Source organism: Carlito syrichta, unplaced genomic scaffold (assembly GCF_000164805.1).
Source record: "Carlito syrichta isolate Samal-C Ts95f unplaced genomic scaffold, Tarsius_syrichta-2.0.1 Scaffold304711, whole genome shotgun sequence".
Classification (NCBI taxonomy): domain Eukaryota; kingdom Metazoa; phylum Chordata; class Mammalia; order Primates; family Tarsiidae; genus Carlito; species Carlito syrichta.
The window spans coordinates 369,489-389,431 of record NW_007248807.1 but is presented as its reverse complement, the minus strand read 5'-3'; the positions used below and the strand labels follow the sequence as shown (position 1 = coordinate 389,431).

General features: G+C 38.2%; 1 protein-coding gene across 1 annotated transcript in view; it reads left to right on the top strand.

The window, feature by feature from the left end:
- The window catches only part of ADAMTS5 (ADAM metallopeptidase with thrombospondin type 1 motif 5), a 40,399-nt gene extending 34,336 nt beyond the window's left edge, over window positions 1–6,063 (top strand). Inside the window, exon 8 of the mRNA XM_008060730.2 lies at window positions 2,926–6,063. Within this exon, the coding sequence (XP_008058921.1) occupies window positions 2,926–3,493 (568 nt within the window). The 3' untranslated portion in view covers window positions 3,494–6,063. The remainder of the gene's footprint in view (window positions 1–2,925) is intronic.
- The last annotated feature ends 13,880 nt before the right edge of the window (window positions 6,064–19,943 follow it).

Below are 19,943 nucleotides of genomic sequence, written 5' to 3'. Positions count from 1 at the left end.
TATAATTGAGATTATATGGCTGAAGAATTTATTCTTCACAGCTGTATCAATTGTTATCACCATGTATTTTATGGTGAGCGTGGTGATGCATGACAGTGTGCTTGAACATGAATCAATGTATTTCTTCATGACTTGTACTTTTCTTGACCCTATGCGAATAGGATTGAGAAAGACAAGATTTCCTTGACCTGCCAGCCATGCTTTATAATAGTTATATGAAGACAACTGCATTCATGTATAGTAGTTGGGAAAGTTGATTAGTGTCCAGAATTTAAGTGATGATACCAAGCAAGGTATAAAGAAAATGAATAAAAAATATACAGAGTATTATCTTTTACTAAGGCACTAAGAAATCAGGGTAGTAATACTCAGACCTACCAATGCCTTGTGAAACTCAGTTTGAAGACCCATGGCAATTTTTATCATAACCATTGATTTGTATCAAATGAGACAGGCTTTCAGGAACAAGGATAAACACACAAAAAAAACTATCCTGCATGATTTTCTTATCCTTTCTTCTTTATTTTTCTTACACCTTACTTGGTATCATTTAAAATATGGACGTAAGCAGGACTTGTTTTCATTTAACTGTTACAAAATATGGCTGGCAGAAGTAAGGATTTCGTGCATGGAGACTTAGTGAAAAGGGCACAAATTGGGATTCAAGAGTCTGGATCTTAAGCCCAGCATTGCCACTAATTAGCTCTGGGGTGGACTTGTGCAAATACTCTCATATAGTCCGACTTTATACTCGTTCTGTGTAAGATGAGATATTGTCTCCAATATCCTTCCTGACTGTGTAAGGTCAACATAGGTTCTCATATTACCTGTCAATATTAAATACTACAAAAAAGTCCTATAACAAAGTCTGAGCCATAATGTATTGCAAAAACAAAAATAATGAATCAAGTTAGATGGAATAAGCAGCACCTTCAGCATGCATCATCTCTTTAGTACTGTAGGAAGCTTTGACATCTATCTGGCAGCCACTGTAGTCAGATGCCTGGTAGACAGGGGGCTTCTCTGAGATTGACCTTCATCAGTTCAAAGGAAACACTGGAGTAGGAGAAACATACTTGAATTTTCAGTTGTGTTGACCAAAAAAAAAAAAAAAAGCCAAACTCTATACAATATTTTAAGATGGTTTATTCTGAACCAAACTTGGGGACTTAAGCTTGGGAACATCCATTCTCAGGAGGACCTGAGAACTTGTGCTCACTGTGGTTGAATGGTGGTTTGGTTATATACATTTTAGGAAGGCAGAAGTTACAAGAAACCATGAATCAATACATATAATTTTTCATTGGTTTGTCATAGGAAGGAGGGACATTTCAAAGGGGGAAGGAAGATTTGCTACTGTCAAAGATGAACTCAAAGATTTCTTGACTGGTAATTTGTTGTTCCTGTCTAAGGAATTTGGGAGATCAGTAGAGGAGATGGTTTATTAAGATCAGGGACTTGAAAACTGTTGATATGTAGATAAAGTCTTATATGCGGCAGACTCCAGAGAGGATAAATAAATTTCTTACAAGGTTCCCAGGAATCTGGGAGTTCCCAAGAAACAGCTTTGCAGGGCCATAAAATACTTTGGTTTCCATCTTTATTTGTTATCTGATGTTATGCCAGAGTCAGCTTGGAAAACAAACTTTAGGACATAAGGTAATAAAACCCTGTCTGATGAGTCCTTATTGGTTGGGTATGACTTCCCAAGCCTCTTAGTTAGGAAATTGGATAAAATAAAAAAGGTCATATGTAAATCTTAAGTGTATGAGTCAGTTACCTCACAGCCACCAATCTTGAGTGAGAATGGGAAATTATTTCACATACATCAAACTGTACAAGCAACAATATTTCTATTTCAAGATTTCTATTTAAATAACTAGAAAAGTAAAGCATATGGGGACCTTACTATGAAATTATTTGTAAAGATGTGGGCAAAAGATTATTCCTTCTCTTATTCACTTATCTCTTGGTGCTTAATTAGCATTTATGTCCTAGCATTTGCCACGGGTTTGTGGGTATCAAAGACATTTATGCTTTTGACCATTCTGAGCAGAGGATGGATCTTTAGAGACTTATCATACTTATCACTCACCATAAAGCCTTACTTAGTCCATCATAATATCTCACAGACACTAAGCATTCAGAAAAATTTGCTAAGATATTAAAAAGTTGTTTTCCCATTGGGATGGTATTAAGATACTATTACCTAATTACAAAATTTCATTTTCCACTTAGTGGCTTGCCACACGAAATCCAGAGTTCTAGTAGAAATGGAAGCAGAGACTCTATCTGTCTATAATCGAAAAAATAATTAAATCCATGCTCCCAAACTAGTCTGCACATTGAAACAATGTGAGGAGTTCCAAAAGTACTGTCTCTGTGCCCCATTCTGGAAGATGAAGATTTAATTAGTATGGTGTGTGTTGTAGGCTCTGAAATATTTAAAAGATCCTCAGGTGATTCTAAAGTGCTAACAAGTTCAAGAAACATTAAAGATTTCTATGAGATTAATTGAAGACAGAATTTTGTCAGTTTGTGTTTAAATATATCCCACATTGTGCCAGAAAGAATGGAAAGTAGCTTTTTTTGTAAAGATAGTAGGATTTGATAAGGGTAAAAATGGTTATATAAATCTTTATAAAGTTGGTATAGATTCTAAAAATAAAAGCAGGTTGTTAGCCTAACTTCCAATTCATGCAATACTATAGTCTAAGTGCAATTTTGTTATAAGAAAATTAATTTTTAAAGCCAATTTTAAACTAATTTTAAATACATTATGACTTTGTGTTCGGATAAGGAAAGACTTTTAGAGAATTTCTATTTGTTTATCCATTTGTCAAGTATTTACTTATTTTCTCTTCTTGTCTCATCATTCTCTTCACTCCCTCTCCCTCTCGCCCCTGTGGACATTCCTGCCTGCAGTAAGGGTTACACTGATGTTGTGAGGATCCCTGAAGGGGCAACTCATATAAAAGTCCGACAGTTCAAAGTCAAAGACCAGACTAGATTCACCGCTTACTTAGCCCTGAAAAAGAAAAATGGTGAGTACCTTATCAATGGAAAGTACATGATCTCCACTTCAGAGACCATCATTGACATCAATGGAACAGTCATGAACTACAGCGGCTGGAGCCACAGGGATGACTTCTTGCATGGTATGGGCTACTCTGCCACGAAGGAAATTTTAATTGTGCAAATACTTGCAACAGACCCCACCAAAGCATTAGATGTCCGTTACAGTTTTTTTGTTCCCAAGAAGTCCGCTCAAAAAGTAAACTCTGTCACTAGCCATGGCAGCAACAAAGTGGGATCACACACTTCGCAGCTGCAGTGGGTGACAGGCCCATGGCTTGCCTGCTCTAGAACCTGTGACACAGGCTGGCACACCAGGACGGTACAGTGCCAGGATGGAAACCGGAAGTTAGCAAAGGGGTGTCCTCTCTCCCAAAGGCCTTCGGCATTTAAGCAATGTTTGTTAAAGAAATGTTAGCCTGTGGTTTTGATCTTATGCACAAAGATAACTGGAGGATTCAGCACTGATACAGTCGTGTTGAACAAGAGGTCTACCTAATGCACAGAAAGTCATGCTTCAGTGGCAATGTCAGCAGGAGTCGAATTATGGGCAGAATCTGCTCTCTGCGACCAAAAGAGGATGTCCACTGCTTCATACGACAGTGATGACCTTGGAATATAGAAAAACGTGGGAGTTCTTAAATATCCCCTGGGTCTACAAAAGAAAGAAGGAAACACTGATGAATGTAGAATCAGGGGACTTTTGAAGATGGCAGAACAGTCTCCCCCTTGTCACCTACCTCTTACAGAATGTCTTTAAAGGCAACATAATCATTTTCACCCATGATATACAGTAGCTTATTTTTACTGTTTGTAAATACATTCTCCCTTGGTATGTCACTTTATATCCCTTGGTTCTATTAAAATATGCATATATATTTCTATAAAAATGTGTTTGACCAAAGTAGGTCTACAGCTATTTTAACTCCCTTCAGTTTCCAGAAAGAGCTGTGGATGTTTTACTGGAAATTAAGAACTTGCTGCTGTTTTAATGAGATTTAGTATATTTTCTGACTACAGGAGATTAAAATTTTAGTCAAAAACCATTCTGACAGCAAGCATCTTCAGAGAAATTCTGAAAAGAAAAAGGATCTCAGTGTAACTAGTCATTTAAATACACGGGTTCACTTACTTAAACCTTTGACTGCCTGTATTTTATTCAGGTAGCCAGCCAAACTAATCCATAATTTAGGATATAGAGGTAAGGTTTGCGTGTGTGTTTGTGATCAGTATTCAAGAGTCTAAAACCTAGTTTTCTTGTGTTGGAGTTTTTAAAAAAAAAATACATTTCACTGTGTTTTCAATTTATATTTTCACAACTACTTTCTCTTTCTATGGATGTTATCTAATATCTCACAATGTGTAATATGCGTACAAAACACACAGCAAAGAATTTTCTATCATGTTCCACTTCTTCAACACTGGTATACCTCTTACCAGCAAGCCTTTAAAATGTGTTTGCGTTTGCTTGTTTGTTTTGTTTTGTTCAAGGGTTCCATAAGACCTACAGTGTTTTGTTGCTTCTTGTTGACTTAGTTTAATAGGAATATTAAAGATCACTTGGTAGGTAGCCACATCCAGAAGTGGTTATCATCATTAATGTGGTTAATACAAAAAAAAAGTGGTTAATATTAATAAGACTGTTTCCACACCATAGGCAATCATTCTTTCATTTAAGAAAAAAAAAATCTACTGTGCTGAAGACGTTTTTCCCAACTGGAAAGCATTTGGTTGTACCAGTAAATGTTTGAGTGACAAAATGTGATGATTTTCAGAAAATTGTTGCTATTACTTCCATAGACTGTTTAGGTAGGTTGTACATTTGACTAGTTAGACATTGAAAAATTTTTACAGCTATACACCTAAAAATCTCTTTTTAGATGTTAAACTGCCTTTTTCCCAACCCCGTAGCTCAGAAAAATCTAAGGTGTTTCATTTCACTGGAATTTCTTTTTCTTTGTGAAATACCACAAAGCTAATTGTTTTTTATAAAATTTTATATTAATTATACCAAATGTGCCTATTAAAGATTCCACATATAAGGATGTTAAAGAACAGCTGTTTGAGTTCCATTAAGCTCAGAAGAGTTTATTTTTATTGTAAGATATTTTAATATAAAATAATTCTGTCATCGATTTCAATGTATCATATTCATTTTAGTAAGCCAGGAAAATGAATGTCTCACTGTTTTAAGGATTTTCTTAGAAAATCATTTTAAAAGCAAATTATTGTTTTTCAAAACCAAAAATTATTTTTTGGATTTTTATAGACTGGCTTTCCTTTAGACGTGATAACTTTTTCAAAAACTAAATTAACAGCTCAAGAAATGAAGCCTATATCAGAAGGAGATCACTAGGTACTAAGGCAGGAAGCAAAGCTAGTCAAATTGTCTGAAAAAAATAAATAAAAATCACACTGACCATTTCACTGTGCAAAGAACTAATAGAGAGGCCAATGTTATCTTCTCTAATTTTGAAAATAATTTTAATTCAATAACTCAAATGTGATGAAATTTCTTTTTTTGTTATATTCCCAACATTAAAAAATAATTGAATAGCGAACATTGTTGTCTCCTACTGTGCTTCTCTATACTATACTCACAGATTTTTCATATAATTTATCAACGATTCCTTTTCTTCCCAAATAATGACATTTTATACTTCTCACTGAAACAATTTTAGAGAACTGAGCACCAATAAACCACTATTCTGTGCATTTAAGGAGTTTCCTCTACTTTTTTACTTATGAGTATCTCTAGATCGACTGAGGAATGTATGTCTAAACTCCCGAGAAAAAAATGATACAGACTAGAAACTGAAATTCAGAGAAACGGAGTATTCAGCAGATACAACAAATGATGAGCAAAGGGAAAATCCTAATCTAATTCAGTCTATTTTGACTTTGTACTATGTTTTTCACCTTTCTAAGTTGTATCTTGATTTTTTTTTTTTTCTAAGTCTCAGATGCAGGATGCTAGGGGCTACTTCTTAAAAAATAAAAAAGAAGAAGAATTTGTCTGAAAATGCTCAGGTTTGTAAGAATTTAATCTCACCTATATAACTAAGTACCCCAGAATAGGCAGCATTAACTAGAAGAGGAACCCAGAAGAAAATACCATTTATTTCTTCTAGAACAGAAAAAGTTTAAATTCGACCCTGCCTCGTTGCTTAGAGATAGTAACGGCATTGCTATAATTTATTCAACAAATTCAACTTCCTTTGCCTTCCTGTGGAAACAGTTTTATCCCATTAAACTAAGAACTAAGGGATGAATTACAAACAAACAAAAAGTTGCAGCACTGAAAAAAGTAATTTATTGTTTTTGCAACTTGTATGTGAATTTGTGTGATAAAATTATTTATTCTTATTTAACAAAAATATGTGCAAATTCTTCTATATTTAATATGTTTTGCTGTTGTCCTACTTTTTAATTTATGCTTCATGTTTGTGTATAAAGTACACTTTGTGAGTTTACATAATATACAGCACTGGTTACTTTTGTATTTTTTTACAGAAAGCTTTCTGCATGAAACAGGAATATATGTAAATATTTTTTGTGTATTCTTATCCTGATACTATCACTTTTTTCTAAGGAAGTTTTAAATTTAGTCTTTCATGACTTTCAGCATTGTTCATTACTTGCAGCTATATTAATAGGTCTTTTACATCCCATTAAGACTATTTTTTTTAAGTCACAGATAAGAAACCCTCATTTAATCAAAAAAAAGTGCAGGGTTTAACTTTGGGTACAGATAGCCTAGCTTTCCATAGATGCTAATACACAGTCAAGAATTGGGTCCATTCACTTCACTGATAAACTTGGACAAGTTGCTGTTGATGTATTAGATTAAAGTTGTATATACACAACCTCTGAGGGACATACATGATGATAAAACCATATATTGTCTTTTGCTGCTTTAGAAACACCCTCTAAAATTAATATAATTTCATCTCCAGTGTCTGTAGGGTTCTACAGACAAGCGCAAACAATTTGGATTTGTATAATTCAGATGGTAGTAGTCATAATTGTTTCTACACATATAGAGTGTTCGTTAATAGAATGTGACTTTTTCCAACTATCATCATGTCATGTCCCCTGGAGTGTTGATAGGAGCTGGCATAGGCAGAGTCACCTCTGATGACGCCAACTTCCCCCTATGATTTCACAGTCTGATCCCAGCAATAAAGCAAAGTACTCTTGACCTGACAGCACAGTTGACTGGGTTAATCTCTGGTTCTGATGTTTCCCCACTGACTCTTTCTTTGTTAACAAGATCATTGTAAAGGTTAAAATAAGGACAGCAGTCAGATTTGAAGTTCAGGATTTGTGCTATGACTTAGAGCTCACTCTTTGTAAAAATAGTGCTGATTTTAATAATGATCAAATTTTGCTAGTATTTGATGGCTAAGTGTGAAATCTCATCAGTGTGATTAGTAGTTTTACCCATCTTTTTATAATTCAACTTGAGACCATACAAATACCTTCTATTTTTGAATATTTCAAAGCTGCAAGATAAATGAAATGACTATGAGAACAGAAATAATCATATTAAGCTATAATAGAACCAAATTCAGGGTGCTTTATCATTTAAACACACAGAAAAGAAACTTGTCTGTTTATCATTTTTCTCATTTTCCAACAGCCTATAGTTTTAGCTTATCAAACAGGTAGGACAACTTAATTGACTGGTACACTGAAAAAAAAACTTCCTAATAGCCCTCTGATAGCATGAACTGCGAAAATGATTTATCAAGTGGTATTATCATGAAACACATCACTCTATAATGCATAATTGTGTTCTGTTTAATTAACACATGGGAACATATTGAAACACAAAATCATGCATTAGTCAGTCAAGAAATAAGAATACAGATGGTGTTGAGATCAGCAAAGCATTCAATCTGGCAATTGCCTGTCTGGTGCCATGATGTAATTCTCAATGCAGGTTTTGTGAGAAAAGTAAAGGAATATGTTGTTAGAAGATGTTGGTTTTGAAAGAAAATAAGACTTCACATATACATTAGCAACAATTTTGCTGTCACTGGTTCTTATTTTGTGGCTCTACTAATTAACTAGTCCAGGTGGACTGCATAGGTCAAATGAAAAAAAATGTACCATCATCCTATAAGGCACTGTCACATGAGAATGTCCCAAAGTCTAACACTGTAAGGAAAACTGTGATTTGAAAAATAAAAAACAGGGCATGTTTTGTTTTTTTATTATTTTTGTTTTTTCTTTGGCATATCCAAGGAATAATGGAAATTGTTATTAAGGTGCTAACATCTTCAGTGACCAACTGTCAAATGTGGTATTTCTGAGTTACTACTTTTTTTACATGATTTTACAATTTGCAAGAAAGACCTCTATGCTTCTTATCAAGGTAGGGCACAATTTGTTACTCAAAGTTTGGGAAATAAGCACATCCAATGGTCATTCTGACCAACAGCAGTCAACGACATTATGGATAGATGCATCTTAAGACGTTTTAAGTGTCATCAAAATTTAAAGAGCTTCAGGCTGGAGTACCAGACTTTTAGATGAGTCATGTTTCTGCATTTACTAAGTACTCAGCATCCCATTTAAATTTGGGAGTATATTTGACCTGATTTTTTCCACGCTTTGCAATATTTTATGTCCATAGTAAACATTCGGTGACTATATCTCAGCCTTTACTTTAACAATTCACAATCTATTAGAAACATTTCTACCTATACTAAAAGTATATTTAGAATAGATCATACTGTGTGTAACTTTGTGAAGCTAGACTTTTGATTAAGAAATATATAGTCTCTGAATGGTTTTTTGCATTATATAGTCAGGCATGACATAAACATTGTTGGTTTGTCTTGCAAAAATTGGGAGTTGACAAACACTGCTTACATTTTTGTATGACCTATTGGAATCATACACATGCTTTGTAAATAAACTTTGTAGATAACTAAATATATTGAAGAAATACATTGCATGTGATATAAACAGTGGCACAAGTATTTGATTTCTATATTAGAACCTGTAAGAAAGCCAAGAAACACATCTATGTAGGTATAACTGAGATTTTTAAATCTTGAAACATGCTTTCATGGTAGAAAAAAACATTGAAGATTTATATGTTGTATATTAGATATAAAATGTAAGCTGCTCATTACCCGTAATTTTCCAGAAGCGATGGTATACAATGCAATTTTAAAACCAAAAAGCTGGGAAAACTAAGACGGGTCTTGTTTAAAATGTCTCACTTTGGGCACACTTCAAATCTGAATCAACTACTTAAAGCACTACTGTGTCTTGTAGCCTGCATTCCACAACAGCTCTGTTATTCAGGTAAACCACTTGAACTGAGCCGTTTGGGACCTGTACTGTAATATTTTTCATTGAGAAACAATATCCTATTTTGTAAAGCATTTCCCTATGTGTGACTTTAAATTGTAAAATTAAACATTGCTTTTGTGGTTTCAGTGGGCATAATAAATATAAATTGTAAACTAGGTTAAATATGTTTATATGTACATATAATGTTTTAGAGTTGGAAACTATTGTCCATTTATTTGTAATTTTCTCAGAACAGTGGTAGCAACAAGTCAGGCCTCAAGGAACCCATAGACTTTTCATAATTTCTACCATTCCTCATCCACTTTGGTGTAGACAATTAATACTTTTTCTTAGTTAAAGTACAATGGAAATACTCTTTCAAATTCTTTTTACCCAGATTATCATCCCCTAAAGGCTGTGTAGCATTGAAATTCTGGTGCTAAATTAGAAACAGCAAACAACATAAGCTACTGCTTCATTTTTATTTTTATTTATAAGCTTATTCCAGATATAAAATTAAGGAGTTATGATAATAATACAAGAACAAGCCGAGCTCGGTGGCTCAGCCTGTAATCTCGCACTTTGGGAGGCTGAGGTGAGTGGATTGCCTGAGCCCGCGGTTGGAGACCCGCCTGGGCAGGCAAGACCTCATCTCTACAATAAATCAAAAAAAGTAACGCACGCCTGTAGTTCCAGCTACTTGGAAGACTGAGGCGGAAGGATCGCGGGAGCCCAGCAGGTAGAGGCTGCAGTGGCCGGGAGCGGCCACTGCACTCCAGTCTGGGCGACAGAGTGAGATTCCAACTCAAAAAAAAAAAAAAAAATACAAGAACAGAAATCATAAATACCTGAAATTCACCATAATGAATTCTACTTATTTACTAACAAATTTATAGCATTACATTTCCTAAGGGCATTAATTCCTTTTAAATCTGAAATCATTACTGTTTAGAGTACATTTCAAACATTGAATTTCCCTCATATCAGATAGTATTTTAGAGTTGTGTACTTTACATTTTCTCTTTAGAAAGATATATACTTTTTAAAGAAATGATTGTAAAACTGATTTTCTTAATGGTGTATAAATGTAGCCATCTTAATATGGCTAAAGTTTGTTGAGCATTTTTTTGGTTCCGGCCCTGTGGTAAACCCCACAAACTTTTTACCACGAATTTCTCTCCATAACATTTGATCCTTGTGAGACTGGTCTTAGGATTCTATATCACAGATAACAGTCACAATATAAACACTACTAATTGTTATCTAGCTTTCACCAAGTGCCAGTCACTGCTGTAAGCACCTTCAATATTGTTATCAACTACTGGCTTCTTTAAGCTCTGAGAGTCTTAAATCCTTTTGGCCTGTGAATTTGAAGGAGGGCTTGCAGGGTAGATGAAGAACTGTGTGAGATTAGAGAAATGGGGGAAAGTGTTTAGATGCCCTAATGTGTGAGCTCCCTGAGTAAAAGCAAGAGCAATCCTAAAATTCCAGAGAAAATAACAAGGGAACTATGGAGAATCAGGCAGGATAGAGTCAGGAGCTTGGAATAATATAAAGGGCTGTTGTTTAAGGAGAGAGGAGAGAGAATTTGATTAGAAAACTAGTAAACTGCTGGTAACGGTTAAAAAAAACTTCGGTATTTAACTTACAACCTTTTTCACAGCTAATAATGAGCTGTGAATGAGCTCAGACAAGGTCAAAGGCATAAAAATGGTACTGGAAGTGGCTTTTAAATTATGAGTAGAATGAACAAAGAAGATGGTTTGAAATGGAACTACAGTATACATGTTTTTGAAGTCCAAATCATCTCTAATTCCTACATTCTGTTGGATCATTTTTGATAAATTGTTGAGTGTTTTATCTGTTCATTGAAACTCATATTTTCCCATAGAATAAATGATAATATATTTTCATGTAGACACAGGTGAGGAGATATAAATGATTATGTGACATTACATAGACACAGATGAAGGGGTGTTGTGGAATAGCCCTTTTTTTCCTCCCTAATTCCCTTCCATGTTTATCACACACACAAAAATTGAATCCCAGAATGATTAACCATCTGGGTCAGTTTCTAGCCCAATACCGCACTCTAACATGCATTCATAAAATTATCTGCAATATAGATTTCTCCTCCTACATCCTTGTCTCCCTATTCAGCTTCATTGGTGTTTCCTTGAATTGGACCTCAGACATTTTGTTGTTGCTGTTGTTGTTATGTATTATGCAAAACATGTAAATCTTGGAAAACAAGGGAGTATCTTTCTTAATCACTTGTAAGTAGATTTATTCCATAACAGTGACTGAACTTCTTTTAGGTATGAAGTTTTTCACCTACAAAAATGTTGAGAACCATTAACCTATTCATCTTTCAAGTATTTGCTGAATAAACAAATGACTCAGTAACAATCCAGGCAGACAATTATCATTAAGGGGTTCAAGAAATTGTTGATGGTGTCTCAGCAGGTGAGCAAAATGCTGTTTAAATAACATTTTAGAAAAAAGTCAAGCCAGGGAAGTAGGGAAGTAGAGGAACCAGGGCAGATGACTGAATCTGGCTATTTGATTCCAAGACAGATCTTCAGTTCCTGAGATGACACATCCTAGAAGATGGAATTCTAAAACTGTCCCTCTATAAGTCCTATCCCTTGATTATTCAATCAGATGCAAATCTAGATACTGCTGTGAAAGTATTGTGCAGATGGAGTTAATGTTACTAACCAACAAAACTTTAAAATAAAAAGATTATCCTGTATTAACTAGGAGGGCCCAATGTAATCACATGAACTCTTGAAAGCAGAAGAGAAAGCAATAGTCAGAGAAATCTCAACATAAGAAGGATTCCAAGCACCATTGCTGGCTTGGAAGATGGAGAAAGAGAGCCACAAACTAAAAACATTCAGGCAGTATGTATATACTGAGAATGATCTCTGGCTGACAGCCAGCAGGGAAATAGGGACCTTAGTTCTCCAACTTTGAGAAACTGAATTCTAGCCAAATCATGAAGGAGCTTGGAATCACATTCATCTTCAGAGCTTCCAGAAAGTAATACAGTTCTGCTGACACATTGACTCCAGCCTTCTAAGACCCAGAGCAGAAACCCAGCTGAGCCATGCTCAGCTTTGACATATACAGACCTGTGAAAGAAAACTAAATGCTGTTTAGAGCTGCTGAATGTTTGGCATTTGTTATGGTTTTAATAGAAAAAGAGGCAAGGTTTGGTGGTTCACACCTGTGATCTCAGCGCTTTGGGAGGCTGAGGTGGGAGGATTGCCTGAGTCCAGGAGTTTGCTATCAGCCTGGACAACATAGCAAGACCTCGTCTCTACAAAAAATCAAAACATTAGCAGGACTTGGTGGCTTATCTTTGTAATCCCAGCTTTTTGGGAGGCTGAGGCAGAAGGATTGCTTGAGCCTAGGAGTTCGAGACCATCCTGGGCAATATAGGGAGTCCTGGTCTCTACAAAAATAAAAAAAATAATTAAAAAATAATAATAATTAAAAAAAGAAAGCAAATGAATACAAGGTGAAAATGAGGAAGGATCCTAACCTAGAGTGAAGTATTAGAAAGACCCATAAACAGAATGAGCAAGGTTATGACCTGGTCATTGGGGTTACAGTACAAGGGGGGGACACGAGAAAAACACAGAATCAGTTACTAGATCTAGCACAAAAACTTGGAATAAGACTACTTGAACTTCTAACATATATGAGGGGGAACCTCAAAAAACCAGAATTATCTTTTGGAGGGCAGGCCCCTTGTAGTACAGGCTTCCCCTGCTAGGTAAGCGTTCTAGAAACCCATCGGCATCAGGATACCAGCTAGCATTGTTGTAAGAGTTACATTTGGCTTCAGTGAATTTTTTCTGGAGATTCTTTCAACACATTTGCCCCTTTCATGATGGATGATTTATGAGTTCAAATGCCCACACCCCACACTGCACTGAGTGTTCAGTGGTTTTTAGCCAAAAACGGCATGTCCTCTGTTCCCCACCCTCTCTGTTCGCTTGATCTTGCCCAAACAACTTTTTGTTTCCCAGGATGAAAAAAGTCCTCAAAGGGAAAATTTTTGCCGATGTGGAAAAAGTGAAACTAAAAAGCAACAGAAGCACTAAAAGGCATCAAAATTGAGAAGTTCAAAAACTATTGAGCAGTAGAAAAAGTGCCTTGATAGGTGTATTGCATCAAACAGAAAGTACTTTGAAGGTGACTGAAGTTTAAACATATAAGGATAAATACACAATTTTTTATAAATACATTTCATTTTGGGAGGTCTCTCCTCAATATACCCTGACTCAAGGATAGGATTAAAAACGTAACGTGGAGTAAGAATCTGTAGCCACCATGATGAGAAAGGCAAAAAACAAGGTTGAAAATGGGCAAGAAGAATGGGGGTTGATGAATGTGGAAATCTATTGGTTGGAACAACGTATTCCAAAATGCAAGAAATCCTTTGTTGGTAGTAAATAAATGAATTAAGGTTTTCATCAAATAAGTTAAAACTTTAGCCGGGCTCGGTGGCTCAGCCTGTAATCCCATGCTTTGGGAGGCTGAGGTGAGTGGATTGCCTGAGCCCACAGGTTCGAGACCCGCCCGGGCAACTTGGCGAGACCTCGTCTCTACAATAAATCAAAAAATTAGTTGGGAGTGGTAACCTGCGCCTGTAGTTCCAGCTATTTGGAAGGCTGAGGCAGAAGGATCACCAGAGCCCAACAGGTCGAGGCTGCGGTGGCCGGGAGCGGCCACTGTACTCCAGTCTGGGCAACAGAGTGAGACTCTGACTCAAAAAAAAAAAAAAAAAAATTTAACAAAGATGTTCTGGTTATATATTGCTGTTTATAAGCCTTACCAAAATTTAGTAATTTAAAGCAACAAGTTGATTAAGCCTCATGATTTTGTGAGTCAGAGCTCAACTGAGTGATACTTCTACTCACACACCAACTGAACTAGACTTGGAGAGTCCAAGGCAGTTCACTCACATGCTTGGTTTCTTGACAGGTCTACCTCGGCTGGTTCCCCCTACCTCTTCAGGTAGTCAGTTTTCTTACAAAGTGGCTCAGGGTTCCCAAGAGCAGGGAACCAAATGGAATCTACAATTTTTTATGCCCAAGCCGTGGAAGTTCCAGAACATTTGTTTTTAGCACAACTAATCAACAATTCCAAGTATGTGAAGCAACAACACTCTAAGATCCTTCCATGATTCTCCTGGAAGTTGAAAAATTATAAAATATGTCACTGCACTTCGATCGTTGACATTTTAAGGCCAATTTTTCTTTGTTAATGGGTCATTTCTACACAAAATGATGACTTTTATTTCAGAAAAAAAACAATGCTGAGAATTACAAGGTCATAATAGTTAACAGTGAGGAGGAAATTATTACCCTTTATATCCATTTGAGTTTAAAACAAGTAGACTGCAGATAGTAAGTCATACAGTCTTACAATTAACTTGGTGCACCAATCCTGACTATGGGGAAACTTCTTAGTTGGGTGGGGAAGATGAATTAATTTTTATGTGCTTTTTGTGTTTTTGGTAGTTGTTATTTGCTTTTCCAGTCTGAATGCCTTTCCCTGAAAAAACATTTTAACATTTCTGAAAGCTATTGTCATTCTGTGAATCTGGGGTTTCCAGATGCATAATGGGTCAGGATGTAAGGGGACCATTCTGTAGGCCAGTGTGTAAGGAGACCCTAAACTTAAAACTGCAAAGTAAGGTTTTTTCAGTTGTATGTGTAAAGTTGGACAAGACATCTTCATTTTCCAAAGCAGATTAAGCCAGATGTGTACAATAGTATTGTTGGGAGCGGATGTAATGTGGGGAGCAGACGAGCACTGTCACTGTAGCCGGCCTTGAATAAAGGCCTCAAGCGAAGGTAAGGTCTCGCTTAATGGCCCCAGGCTCGTAGGCAAGGTCTCACTTGGAAGCTCTGCATCCTAGCCAAAGGCAGGCTGTGAGGTCTGCCACATGAAACTGTGTCTCAGATGCCCACACATCCTGATGCACATAGTACAGATAAAGTCTTAGCTGCAACAAGGTAACTGCGGAAGAGCTCGCCTTTTAGGTAGCAACATAATTCCGTATGACTCCCTCACAGACCATGAATCCTTTCCAATTCCCTTGTGCTTGATTATAAAATGAATGTGCTGAGCAGTTCAGGGCCACTTCTCCTCCATCAGAGGAAAGTGTCCCACCTGCCCCCAGCTTTTCTTTATGTCTTTTTGTGTCTGTGTCTTTCTTAATCTCTCGGTGCTCTCTCTCAGGATCCTCAAGGCAGCTGCGTAGGCCACAGCAATCTGGTGCCCAAACAGGGACCTGAGCATGAGAGAACTCCTAATCTCAGGCAAAGAGATGCTCCGAGAGAGGCGCACCTAAAAATAAGGGAAGGTAAGGAGTGGATTTGGTTTCAGCTGGGTGTAAAACATGGGTAACTGTGGCTGCCAAGAGAGGAGTCTGTATGTCCAAGTGTTAAAAGCTATACTTCGCCGGGCTCGGTGGCTCAGCCTGTAATCCCGCGCCTTTGGGAGGCTGAGGTGAGTGGATTGCCTGAGCCCGCGGGTTCGAGACCCGCCTGGGCAGGCGAGACCTCATCTCTACAATAAATCAAAAAATCAGCCGGGCGTGGTAGCGCATGCCTATAATTCCGGCTACTTGGAAGGCTGAGGCAGAAGGATCGCCGGAGCCCAGCAGGTCAAGGCTGCGGTGGCCAGGAGCGGCCACTGCACTCCAGTCTGGGCGACAGAGTGAGACTCCAACTCAAAAAAAATAAAAATAAAAAATGAAATAAAATCTATGCTTCGAGCAAGAGGCTGCCCAGTTAAAGGTTCTCAGAGGAATTTTTAAGCTTTGTGCAGGAAACATGCCCTTGGTTCCCTGCTCAAGGGACAGTTAATTTGAATACTTGGAATAAGGTCGGTAAACAGTTTAGGGGAAGTTACATGGCAAAAGTCCCTGATAAGGTTCTCATTCCTACGTTCATTTTGTGGTCTTTGATCCGAGATTGCCTCAACCCACAGCAAGGGGATGCTCGGATACCATTAGCCACCATGGCAGATAAGCTGCCTCTGTCTGCGCTACCACCCCCTTCACCTGATTTGCCACTGCCACCTAAGGCTCCCCTAAAAAACAGGTGTGAACCAAATGTAATGTGTGAATCAGACCAAGGAGTCCATGATTCCAATGATGACTTGGATCTTTAAAAATCTGTCAATCTAACCTTGGGTGCCCGGCCTAAGTTAAAGGTGACCCTGCCACAGCCTGTGGTGTCTCCACTGCAACAATGTTGAAGAAAGGCTGGCGAAGAGGGGAGGATACAACTGGCTTTCATTTGTACCCAGTGGTTGAGCAGCCTGATCCAAACAACCCAGGACAGGGAATTCAAACATATCAGACATTTTCTTTTAAAGTTCTGAAAGACTTAAAGGGCACAGTATCTATGTACGGTCCCACTTCTCCTTTTGTTTCTAGCTTGTTTGATAATATTGCTACTGATGCTATTCTTCCTCAAGATTGGCAGACTTTAGCCAAGACTTATTTGAGTCCTGGAGATTACTTATTATGGAAATCTGATTGGTATGTTAGGAGCTATGAACAGGTAGAGAGAAACCGTACTCATAATGTTGCCATCCCATTCGATATGTTGGTGAGACAAGACGCCTATGATGGCGTTCAACAGCAACTGAATCATGTTCTACAGGACTATCAGCAGATCAATATCTGTTCTACTCAAGCTTGGCAAAAATTGCCTACTAAAGGAGAAAGATCCCAAGATCTTAGCAAAATTAGACGGGGGCCTGAGGAGCCCTATGCTGACTTTGTAGTGTGCCTATACCAGGCAGCCAGCAGAGTCACTGGGGACCATGAAGCAGGAACTATCATAGATAAGCAACTTGCCTTTGAGAATGCTAACAAGATATATCAGCAAACAATTTGGTTATATAGGGCCAAAGGGACTGTTACTGGGACTTTATCTGCTTGTGTGCAGACCTAGGGTCCTCCTATATTCAAGAAGCAGCCTAGCTACAACCTCAATGAGGTGCTTGGTCCCAAGAAAGCCAATCATTCTATCAACATAGATCAGTGCAGTTCATTGCCACCATGTCCTCCATTTTTTCCACCGTGATAAAGACTTCCCCCATCTCGACAGCATTAACCGTTTTCACAGATGGCTCTAGCAATGGCAAGGCAGGATATTACCATTAAGATGGGTTCCTTTGTCCAACAAAACTCTCACATGTCTGCCCAGGGAGTGGTCCAGTTATTTATTTTGTCCTTGACATATTTTGTTGAAAGGCCACTAAATGTTTATAGTGACAGCGCTTATGCAGTGGGCGTTGCTCAGGTAATTGAAACAGCTACAATTGGCCACACCAACTCTGAAACAATTTTTCACTTGTTCTGGTCTTTGCAACAGGTGATTTGGACTTGCCAGTTTCCTCACTTTGTGGGCCATATCCGTGCCCATTCAGGACTCCCTGGCCCTTTAGCATTAGGTAATCAAGCTATAGATCATTTGATAGTGACTGCAGCCTATAACTTCTCATGCTGCTGCACAAGCCTCTCATGCCATGCATCATCAAAATGCCTCAAGCCTCTGGAAAGTATTTCACCTTACCAGAGAACAAGCCCATCAAGTCATTTGCCAATGTTCCAACTGTGTTAATCATTTCCCTGTGCAGCCCACAGGGGTTAATCCCCGAGGACTGAGACCCAATATGTTATGGCAAATGAACATTACCTACGTCCCACACTTTGGCAAATTACAATGGGTCCATGTAATTTTAGATACCTTTTCTCATTTTGTTTTCGCCACTGCCCCATGGGAGAAAATTCTAAACAGGTAATCTCTCGTTTGACAGCCTTTGCTTTCCTCGGTAGGCCTGCCAGTATTAAAACTGACAATGGCCCGGATTACACTAGTGCTGTCTTTATATGTTTCTCCTAATCTTATTCTATCACTCATATTACAGGGATTCCTTATAATGCTCAAGGAAAAGACATTATTGAGTGGGTCAACCAAACTGTAAAAAGGCAAATATCAAAACAAAAAGGGGGAGGCAGATATTATCGTTCCTGCCATGACCAACTAAACCATGCATTATTTACAATTAATTTTTCGAACTGTAGTGAACATGCCCAGACACCTGAAGATAAGCATCAGGCCTCTAATCCTGGACATCCTATGGGCGTGGTAAAATGGAAGGACCTCCAAAGTAACCAATGGAGGGTCCTGATCCTGTGTAATGTAGGGCAGAGGATTTACTTGTGTTTTTCTAGATGGAGCCAATAAACCTATTTGGCTTCCAGAGAGAGTCATCTGACATGTTGATGGACTTGACGGAAGAGCTGGAGCCCAGATTGAAGAAAGTGAAGATTTCCCCACCAGTCCCAGGGCAGCTGCCTAGCCAGAAAGAACCAGAGAATGCCCAAATGACAAGACAGAGGCACCGACGCCCTGTGGCCACTACCAAAAGAACATCTCCACCTACATGGGGCCAGCTGAAATGCCTGATTCAAAGAGCTCAACAGATGGTTGAAGAGAACAGGGGGCCAAGTTCCCCCCAAGCCTTGTTTATTGCCATGTAGCCATTGTTGCTTGTCAGTCAGATATGGAATCTTCCAACTCCAATTCAGAGCCACCACAGTAGCCATCCATCACCTGCATTTAGAAAATAAAAAAGGGGAAGATGTCGAGAGCGGATGTGATGTGGGGAGCAGACGAGCACTGTCACTGCAGCAGGCCTTGAGTAAAGGCCTCAAGCAAAGACAAGGTCTCGCGTAATGGCCCCAAGCTCATAGGCAAGGTCTCACTTGGAAGCTCTGCATCCTAGCCAAAGGCAGGCTGTGAGGGATGTAACCTGCTACCTGATGCCCACACATCCTGGTGCACATAGTACAGATAAAGCCTTAGCTACAACAAGATAACTGTGGAACAGCTCGCCTTTTAGGTAGCAACATAATTCTGTTATAGCTCCCTTACAGACCTTCAATCCCTTCCAACCTCTCTTGTGGCTTGATTATAAAATAAACGTACTGAGCTAGTTTGGGGCCACTTCTCCTCCATCAGAGGAAAGTGTCCCACCTGGCCCCAGCTTTTCTTCATGTCTCTATGTCTGTGTCTTTCTTAATCTCTCACCACTCTCTCTTGGGACCCCCAAGGCAGCCGTGTGGGTCGCAGCATAGTATAATGAGTTGTTCAGTCATCTGTAGGGTCATTACATGAGCAACTGAAACCCTTCCAATGAAGAAGATGAAGACTTGGGACATGTTTTTGACACATAGATAGCACCTTAATTTGGCTCTATTTAATAAAACTACAATAAAGTTCCAGCTCCTTTAATGTGATGGAGCACACTCCTAAACCCTATCAGTTCCTCTGCTGATGGTCCTATAGGGGGCCAGTCAGAGATTATGGATGAATCAGTTTAAGTCCAACAACACAGACCTTTAAAGATATCTGCTGCTGAAAATGGGTCAGGAAACTACAGAAAGGACAGCTTATATGTTGCATCCTTCTCCTTTTGGAAGAATGAAACTGTTTTAATTTTGATAGAGTGCTTCT